The sequence below is a fragment of the Durio zibethinus genome, chromosome 26 (genome assembly GCF_047325235.1).
Source record: "Durio zibethinus cultivar Kanyao isolate XHJ-2024 chromosome 26, ASM4732523v1, whole genome shotgun sequence".
NCBI lineage: Eukaryota > Viridiplantae > Streptophyta > Magnoliopsida > Malvales > Malvaceae > Durio > Durio zibethinus.
This window is the reverse complement of record NC_143187.1, coordinates 8,487,828-8,497,897: the sequence shown is the minus strand read 5'-3', so window position 1 is coordinate 8,497,897 and position 10,070 is coordinate 8,487,828. Positions and strand designations below refer to the sequence as shown.

At 34.2% G+C, this 10,070-nt stretch overlaps 2 protein-coding genes across 3 annotated transcripts; both read right to left on the bottom strand.

The window, feature by feature from the left end:
- Positions 1 to 857: 857 nt before the first annotated feature.
- Positions 858 to 4,616, bottom strand: LOC111274948 (uncharacterized). Of its 2 annotated transcripts, none has more exons than XM_022859996.2 (7): positions 4,492 to 4,616; positions 3,199 to 3,557; positions 2,696 to 2,923; positions 2,256 to 2,610; positions 2,037 to 2,164; positions 1,761 to 1,896; positions 858 to 1,375 (listed from the first exon to the last, which is right to left on the bottom strand). In XM_022859996.2, the coding sequence occupies exons 2-7, from the start codon at positions 3,540 to 3,542 to the stop codon at positions 1,136 to 1,138; spliced, it is 1,431 nt and encodes a 476-aa protein (XP_022715731.2). In that variant the 5' UTR covers positions 3,543 to 3,557; positions 4,492 to 4,616; the 3' UTR covers positions 858 to 1,135. The 2 variants fall into 2 exon arrangements, with proteins under 2 accessions (XP_022715731.2, XP_022715732.2); XM_022859997.2 differs by having other exon boundaries at positions 2,744 to 2,923.
- Positions 4,617 to 5,183: 567 nt separating this feature from the next.
- Positions 5,184 to 8,963, bottom strand: LOC111274949 (ER lumen protein-retaining receptor A). The gene is made up of 6 exons (XM_022859998.2): positions 8,718 to 8,963; positions 8,112 to 8,377; positions 7,149 to 7,264; positions 5,782 to 5,855; positions 5,629 to 5,692; positions 5,184 to 5,557 (listed from the first exon to the last, which is right to left on the bottom strand). Exons 1-6 carry the CDS (start codon positions 8,806 to 8,808, stop codon positions 5,521 to 5,523), a joined length of 648 nt encoding a protein of 215 aa, XP_022715733.1. The 5' UTR covers positions 8,809 to 8,963; the 3' UTR covers positions 5,184 to 5,520.
- Positions 8,964 to 10,070: the final 1,107 nt, after the last annotated feature.

The following is a 10,070-nucleotide window of genomic DNA, read 5'->3' as shown; positions in this document are numbered from 1 at the left end:
GACACTGTGATGGAATGGGAGTCAATCTTTTGGGCTAATGCTAAAAAAATAAAGCGAAAAAGTTAGAAAAGCAACAGATAATGTAATGGAACTAAAGCTTTAAGATCATCATTGCTTGGCTAATGCTTCGTGTCTTAATAATCAATAAGAGATAGGAGTCTCTGGTCTGATGCTTCATCAGCTTCGGACTGAAGAGCTAATTTTTGTATTGTCATCTTTCTCTGTTTAAAGTAGTATGCTTTAATCTTCACCTCATGTCTTGTTATTGTCTGAAATATTATGCTTTGGCAAAGACAAAGAGCAGCTTCATGTACCAAATCAGGCTAAATTCTCTTAACTTTTTTTCTTTTGAGAGAAACCACTTTAATCAATTAATGTTTTTATAATAAAAAGCCAAAAAAAAGTTTTAAGTATGTTTGATGAGCAAGTTAACTAAAATTTCGTTTGATATATTTTTTTTCAATCAAACAAACTAACGAAAAGAACATATATTTATGTGTATATATATATATATATTTATATACACACATACGTATATATATATTCACTTTTCGCCCTTTACAATTTTTCATCTTCTAATTTTTTTCATTCACCCTTACCATGCAAAATTCCAAATTTTCTTCACACCTTTTTGTCGAGTTTAAAACAGTAGTAATGGAGTCCTATTATCGAATTTCGTAGCGTATAAAATCAAAGCAATAAGAAATGAGACAAGGAGAAGAGAATGAAATTGAAAGCGTAAAAAAAAAAAAATTGCCAAAGCAACGTATAAAAATATAAGGGGTAGAACGCCGGCATTTTGAATTCAAGGTTTCGCATACACAAAGTTTAAGTGAATCATAAGAACAACAGGGAACTAAGTTTTAACGTTTCGCATTGCATCAGTATTCTGAAATGGAAATTAACTCTGTCCGCCCTGCGTGCTTCCTGACAACATACATTGAGTTGTTCTGGTAAAAATAAAAGGAAATAAAGGGCTAAAGCAACACTGGACAACAATCTTCACCTCAATTTCTATCCACCGGGTGTTAACAAGGTGAAACCTACTTACATCTTTGAATTCCATCATCAAAATTGCCATGACTACTCTCAACAACACCACCTAACCTTTTTTTTCCCTAAAATGGACTATAGCTTAGAGGCCAAAAAAGCCCAGTTCGCTGGCTCTTTCCTTCTCAAATGTTTCGAAGTACTGGTAAATGATTGTTACGGCAAGTAATATTCCAGTCCCTGAACCAATTGCTCCCATGAAATCGGCTAAGACAGTTAATGCACCGATACACATTCCGCCAAACGCAGCTGCAGTTGGTATGTAGCGGTTCAGTTCTTTCTGCAGATTCGAATCTCTATGTCCAGGCATCACCATTTGTTGTTCCTGCAAAGAAAATAGGAAACATGGAGAAGTCAGAACTGCATCCAGTAAAAAACCCTTTTAAGTTTAGACTTTGAAAACTCTCCATCCAATTCTGGATATCAAAGTACTAGAATATCAAATTAATTCTTTTAAAAAGGTACAAGTAATGTAAATCAACAGAACAAATAAGCAGTGACATCATTTAATAACATATTAGGCAGGAGAATTCATGATCCACAAAATTCTACTGCATACAAAATGCAAAAAAGCAAAAGATTAAGCTAATCAGAACTTAAAGGTTTCCTCTGATAGAAAACTGAAAATGCCAATTTTTTTAATAATAAAAACATAAGGACCTTAATGGACAAGGATGGATGAGAAAACAAAACGTATCATATTAAGTTACCTTGAGCTGCTTAGCCACATCTCTGGCAGAAGAACCAGAAACTTCAATCCAAGTTTTTGAGAACGCGGCACAGGCTGAAAGCATGAACACCAGATAAAACAGAGCATGGAAGGGATTTGCAGCCATGTCTGCCAAGCTGCAGGAATAATCAGAAAAACCAGGCATCACGACAAATGAAGAGAGGAAAAAAATGAAAATTCAAGCATACCTATGTGATACATTGGTGCACTGAACCATGTTAAAAAGTGATGGGAGAGAAACAACATCAATTCTAACCTCGCAGGTGCAGTAACATAGTATGCTAGACCTCCAACGGGAATAAACTGACCACCTGAATATTCAGATTCCTTCCACTTGCCCAACAGATTCACAAAGAAGTTACCACTGTACCTCCTGTACAGCAACTGCACAACAATAAACAGTGTTATGGTAGTCCAACATTAACAGTAAAATGAAGCCTTTTCATATTTACCATTCATAGAGTAAAGGAGGTACCTGGGAGATGAAATAAAGATTTGAAACAAGTGCAGATTGCAGGATTATAGGCATGTTGGAAGTGTAGAATAACTTAATGGGATATGACCCTTGTTGTCCACGAGCATTCTTTGATCTTACAGGCAAAACAACACGGAAACCTTGGAAGTAGATGACAATGAGGAAGATCAATACTGTAGCAAGTAAATTTGTTACATTTGGGAGATTCTGCCGATAGAAAGCCTCACGAAGTGCACGAACTTTGTCCATCCTAGTTATCAATAGATGGAACATACCAATGACAGCACCTTCAAATTCAGCCCCCCGACCACTGTTAATAGTTGTAGGACTAAAGGCTTTCCAGATTATGTTTTCACTGCACAATAAAATTAGTATTTAGGATAGCCACGTCCTGAAATGCATTTGAGTTGTAAAAAACGGAAAACAAAGTGATAAAATACCATATATTGGTGGCTATGAAAAGGGAGATCCCAGAGCCTAAACCATACCCCTTCTGGAGAAGTTCATCCAGGCAGATCACAATGATTCCAGCAAAGCAAAGTTGAATAATAATAAGAATAGCATTCCCAACACCAAGCTGACCGACACTGCCATAAATACCAGACAGTACATATGCCACTGCTTCACCCACAGCAATTAGGATACCCAACAGTTTTTGAGCCCCATTTCTGAAAAGAACAAATAAAAGCACAAAAGATTATAGCATGCACATAGATATCATAAAGAATAGATGTCTGAACCATCACAAGCAACTACTGAATCAGAAGTGCAGAAAAGCACCAATAGCATAAATATTTTGCATGTTATAAATGAGAAAATAGCTTGCTTATCTAATCCCTAGAAAAAATGAAGGATTTTTCATTTTGGCTAAAAAGCAATTCCATTGATCAGCGAGTAACTATGTTAAAATGCAAAAATAGAAGATAATGTGAATAATACTTACAAGAGTGCACGATCCTCACGAACACTGTTGTCCACCTCAATGATCTTTGAACCAGCGAGGAGTTGCATCACCAATCCAGATGTCACAATAGGGGTAATCCCAAGTTCCATAACAGTTCCACGGTTGGATGCAAGGATAACACGCATCCAATAGAATGGATCAGCACCCGTCGTAGAATGTATTCCATAAAGTGGAAGCTGACTGCACACCAGAAAGATGAAGAGGGAGATGACAGTGTAGATGACCTTCTCTCTAAAGGGAACTTTCCTGTCAGCACTCTGAACCTCAGGCAGAAATGAAAGAAATGGTCTAACCAGATGCAGCACTCTGAACCCCCCTCCCATATTGACAGTTCAGAACTGAATTACACCACCAATTCAACTATGGTTTGTTAGTTAAGGAACTAGCAAAAAATATAATGCGTTTAAGAGTAGAATAGAAAAAGAAAAGAGACAGGGATGAACAGATATTAACAAGGCCTAAGTAAATACACGTATCATTGATAGGAAAAATCAAGAAAAAGCTAATGCCCATGAGTTTACTGCAACAGTTGAAACACTTTCATAAGTTTCAGCAAATAATTAGAACACATATATAATGACTCCTTGCATAATTAGTATCCGACTTTATGTCAATCTCCAAAACATTCATTCAATTCCTACAATTCGAACAATGATTATTTAGATGCAAGGAAGAATGCATGCCTTGAAAAATGAAATAAAATTAAAATTTTAAAACCAAAGAAGCTATGTAGAAACAAATTGACACCCGCAGCAGACCTATTAATCCAACATAGCAATCTGAAATCAATGTCAACAATGATGAATTAAACTCTAATCCAAATCAATTACCAGTAAGACTACAATTAGGTTTAGCATCCATTCAACCATTAATCGTTACCTATTATGTCGCATCATAACACAACACAACATAAAATAAAATAAAATAATTATTTTAATAGGAAAGATGCATGATTACGATATTTTTAAAAATGATTGGTTCAAATTAATTAATATAAAAATGAAAACCGAAACAAACTCACGCGTATTCAAAGATCAACAAAAATGGCAGCAGGTCTACAACTACATAAAGCAAATCTGGTAAATCCGATTTCGAAAAACAACATTCTAAAAAATTTTATTCATGCAAATCCACATCCCTAATTATCTCACGTAACATAGTCAGCAAATCGTTTTCAGGAAAAAATTATAAATAAACAAACAGTAAATGACTTCAAAAGGAATAATAAGAAACAAAAAAGAAAAGCTAAAATGAAGAGAGTCGGAGACATACCTTGAGGATTCGAGAGAAGATCTGAGCAGATCCAAAGTGAAATAAAGGGGTCCAAATAGATTTAATTGGAGCAAAGTTCCCTTCGAAAATGTTTCGGGTTTTACAAAGAAAAAAGGTCCCCGTGCAGGGTTGAAGCTGAAAGAGACAAGCTGCTTTATGGCACAAATATTGAAAAGTAAAAAAAAAATTAAAAAAGAAAAGATAATCCGTTTACATCTGCTTGACTTTGTTTTGTCTTGCCACGGTATCTAATACAATAGGGATTTACCACGTGCATGTTTTCGCGTATGATTAGTTATTGGATTTCTGGATGTCAAACTCTTTTTGGGCCTATCTGCATCTGCATTATGGGTTTTCGTGCTTTTTTAGGCTTAATTTATTAAGAAATAAAAAAACAGAAAAAGAGTACTTATTCCTTGATTATTATTTTGATTATAAATATGATGATAATCAGGAAATCTCATGATCAATTGAGATTGCTTAATTAAAAATATGGGATTTGGGATCTTTCAGCCCAACCAGATCGGGAGGGAATGGCATTAACCTAAACGATGCGTGAAGGACTTTTTTTTTTTTTTGGCCAATGGGTGAAGGAGTTCAATAATCAGCTTGTCTCAATTGAAGTTTCCATGCATCCATCCTTTCATTTGTAGCATGCATTTAACGAAGGATCTACAAAAAAGAACTCATAATTTCACACTTCACCTCTCAACTATTATCTCGGCTCCATTCATATTTTTACCCTCTCCCGAATCACAAATCACAATAGCATCTTTACAAGTAAAAAATAATGGTATAGGAAAGCTGATCAAACTGCTATAACCATCGCTTACTAATCTAATCTAGGTGACAACTATATATATCATGTATGCTCTTCTTTCCATCCAAGTATCAACATACGCCGACTTTTAATCAAAACAAGTGCAACCAATGGCTTACAACAGTGCCACCAATGGCTTACAACAGTGCCTTTGCTCCATAAGTTCAAATTTGTCAGAAAAAAAATAACCCCTTCTCTCGAGTCTTGCCTCAAGCTGGCAGCTGCAGTTTAGCATTGTTTTTCCAACTGCCAGGAAAATAGACAATTTTTACACATACCGACATTGTGATAATTTCATGAAAAGGTATATTTGTTACCTGATGAAATAATAGTAGAAGAAATCTGCATACAGAGCTGTTTGGACAATGCCCGAGACACAAGCTGAAAACCCACAAAATATGCACACAAGTCAGAATATCAACATGCAGAAATAAACAAACTCGCCAGGTAGCATTGCTCTTAGGCTTCACCTATCCATCGACTAAAATGCTGCTCTGTAAAATAGCGATAGATCCAGTTAAGAATGTAGAAAGCACGATAAGCCCTGCAGGTCCAAATTTATTTCATTAATACAGCACATAGCTGTCAGATATCTCATCACAACAATTGCATAATCAAAATCTAAATGCATCAAAGAGGTTGAACAAGGGCAACCTTGAGCATAGCCAACCATATTCCACTACTGATCCAAATGTTGCAGATGCACATACATCCATTACTCGGATAGAAGCAAAATAGAGCATAAGCTTGAGTAAATTTCATATGCATATTCAACTCTAAGACATCTATGCATATGCATAAACGGTATTTGTTGTCTAATATGATACAGGAATATTAGATGGTTCATTCATGGAAATACATGGTACATACAACTAGAATACTTAAAAGGTAATACATCAATGCTTCGACATCATATACAGCAAGTAACAACACCATGGAAGGAGGGAAGTAGAAAGGTTCAGAATCAAAGATAAAGGAACACATGCAAATGTGGTGGTAATACATCAATGCCATTTGACATCGTATACAGCAAGTAACAACACCATGGAAGGAGGGAAGTAGAAAGGTTCGGAATCAAAAATAGAGGAACACATGCACATTTGGAAATAATCACTTCCATTAATCCTAAAAGTCCTTTACAAATGCCATTAAAACAAATAATTGAGCTTCATTATGATTCCTATGTGCTTAATTTTCTCAAAATCAGAATGGGCTAGAAACATACAACAAACCAGGAAAAGCATAATCTAAATATGTAATCAATTCTGAATTCCTGTCGAACCCTTATACTGCTGTTGATAAAAGAAAATTTTCAATGTAAACCTTCTAATAATCTCTCTCAAATTCATTAATGAAATAACAGGAATCAGAAAGGAGACTCACACATATTTTCTACAATGCTGATGAAGACCACGAAAAGAAAAAGTTACTAACTATTCATATGACAGAAGGCCCAGAACAAAATATCTGTGCTTCAATCAAACCAAAATATTTTTTAAGCTATTAAAAGAACACAGTTAACTACTTCAAATTACTTTACACCTCCAATCTGGGTATTCGATCACTCGGTCACAAGGTCCGATTAGCAACAAAGATACCAATTATACGTACCAAGATTTAAAGAAGGTGATCACTGTCTATTTAGTACCAGTGCTGGTGATGCAGCAGGCATAGGACCGTGTGAAAGTAAAATAACAAATGATAAAACATATCATTTTCATGCCAAACACATATTCAATATCACACCATATTGTGCCAACTATGTTTTTAAAAAAATTTAAGTCACAAACCAAAGCTGTCTTCTACAAAGAGTGTAACGAATGAAAACTAGGCATACCCTAAAAAGAAGACATATTGCCCAGTTAAATTATCCACATTTCCACTTCGTTGTAGCAAAACTAACTGGGGAAGAATAGCAAGAGCCTCCAAGTAGATTGAAAATGCCCAGAAGATCTGCAATAAAAAAATTAATAGCAAATCCTATTGCAGTTATGAGTTCATGAGGAACAGAGAAATTGCTTGACAAGATGAAATAACTAATTTCAGTAATACGAAAGAGGAGTTTTTTTTTTATTATTTATTTGGATAGGGTGCCTAGTATCCAGTAAATTTCTCAGAGAATGTAAAATTAACTTAGGAGTTAGCAGCTCGAGATAAACAAACTTTAAGAAAGAAATCAAATCAACATTACAAGCAAAAGATAAGAGGACATATATGTGATATACAGCTTCAGAAGTACAATTATGAAAATTTTCACAGAGAGAGAGAGAGATTATGCAACCACAACATGAAGCAAGAGAAAAGCCCAAACTGCTTCCTCAAAGTAAACAGTACATTGGGCAACCGAAGAAATGAATAAGACAAAGGCCACACAGGATGAAAGATCCAAAGCACGCAAGCTCCAAAGAACTTCCATAAGGAGATGGTTGAGCAATATTAATAATCATTTAACGCATAGGCAAAAGGGAAAAAAAGAGAGGAAAAGCCCAGCTACTGTTCTCAGAATCACAGCCATATGAAGTGACATATATTTCATGCCAAAACAGATCATTGAGTAAACCAATCATGCCAAGTTTATCATAGTAAATAAGGAGAACCAAAAACAACAGAAAGAAGAAAGATAAAATTTATCATGGTTTCATCTCAGCATTCTAGGCTGTTTGCTTTGTTTTCAGCTGGTATAATTGGAACTTGGGAAGTTAGTATTACTGAATAATAGTATAAAATAGAACCAAATTCTCAATATTCACATTCATACAATCAAGATTTCTAAAGCATTAATAATTCAACGAATGATCACCTCCTGAAATGTGAACTTCTCATGGACCAAAAGCGCCAAGACAAAGCTTGCCAATATGAGAAAATGATAACGAAACGTGTCGAGGTCCTTGTCATAGGAACGCCTCACGACTCGGTGCATTCTCATACACCAAACAATGGCGAGAGAGCTGGCAATAAAGACGAGCTTCATGATGGTGTTGTACACAGATATAAAATCCGTGAACAGATCCAAGTAACGAGTCAAAAACACCAGCGCATATAGCTCCTGAGTCTTCAACGAAATACCTAAAAAAGAGCAAATTCAACTGGCAGAGTACAGAAAATGACAATACTAATGCTCTGCTTATTTCAAAATTTTCAATATATTATTAGTGAAGAGAAGAGATATCGAATTAGTAAACAAAAACTCAACAAATTCAGTTACTAAGGAACCAAACAGAAAAAATAAGAATAATAATAAAGTTAATTTTCCGTTTTGTTAACGAATAAAATGAGAGATTACAGGGGAAAAAAGAAAAATTAAAGTTACAGTTAAAAAAGTGCTAGAATACTTCAAAATTTAACCAAGATTAATTTTTAGCGGTTTCTCGGGAACCAAACGGAAGATGAGTAGCGAAAAAGTTACCTGAGCAAGATTTGGTAGCGTAGATTTTGAGGAGAAGCACTAAGATGCTAATTAAATGAGTCATGTCACCTGCAAATCTGAAGATATTCATTTTGAAATTCGCTTTTTTTTTTCTCAACAAATTTCGAACAAAAGGAATGACGATTGAGAGGATTTAGGTTGATCCCTGATTTTTTGAGAACAAAAAATATCAGAAGAGGAAATGAATTGAAAGTTGGATTTTAGAACATAGAAATAAGGGTGGGTTTTTCGTAGATTGTAAAGGAATAGATGACGTGGCGCTAGGGAACTGCATCTTTGGTGTTGCTTCCGCCAAGGGGACGGTGGTAATGCGGGTTTTGTTCCCGTGCAACGCGGCTTCATTGAGAAACTCTATGCCTCCGCTTCTTTCTTCCGGAAATTTTCGGGTTTTTTTTTTTGGTGGTATTTAATTATTTGATGTATTTATTTATTTATTTATAACGAGTGAAAATGAGGATATGCATATGGCTTGGCAAACAAAATTAATAAGGATGATGGTGCCGTTTAACCTCGTTTCCTTTTCGTGGGACTGTCGTTTTCGTTGATTTTTCATTTTTCCGCATGATCCTAACCTAATTCTTTAACTTTAAGCATTCCCCTTAACATTGAAGAGTAAGAAATATATCCCCCAACTAACAAAACTATGCTTAAGTATCATGCACTAAACAAATTTGGAATATTCAAGTTAAAAAACGCATTTTTCCTTTTATTAAATAATAAATTCATTAATAATAAGATAAATGAATTTCCTGTTCTAATATTGAATGTCTTTATTTTCCAAAATCAAACTAAGAAAGTCCAAAAATCTTATTTTAAGTTTTTTTTTTCAATCAAAACTATTTATACAAATATATTATTTTCTGTGACTTAAATTTATTTATTAGTAAAAGTTACTTCCACCACACAATAATATCTTTCTATGAACTAACAAAAAATTAATTCAATTGATTAAAATTTATTCTCTTCAACAAAAAAAAAAAAGTAGATTTAAATCTTATCGATGATCGTTTATTAAGATTATATCGAATGTATAATTTACAATCATCTTAAACTGTTAGATACGATATATTTTAATCTAACTTAAAAAATTAAATAACTTACCTATTTGAAATTTTATATACCATTATATTTTAAAAATTCAATTTTAAAAAGTAATTATAGTACGATAATTCTTCTTATCTTGCTGTAAAATGAGCTATTAAGAATACATAGACTTAGATATTTGATCAAATAATAATGGTAAGCCATTTCATATTTTAAAAGTACTATACATATATTTAATGTAATACAATAAACAAACATAAAATAAACAAATCCATTGTCTTCCAACAA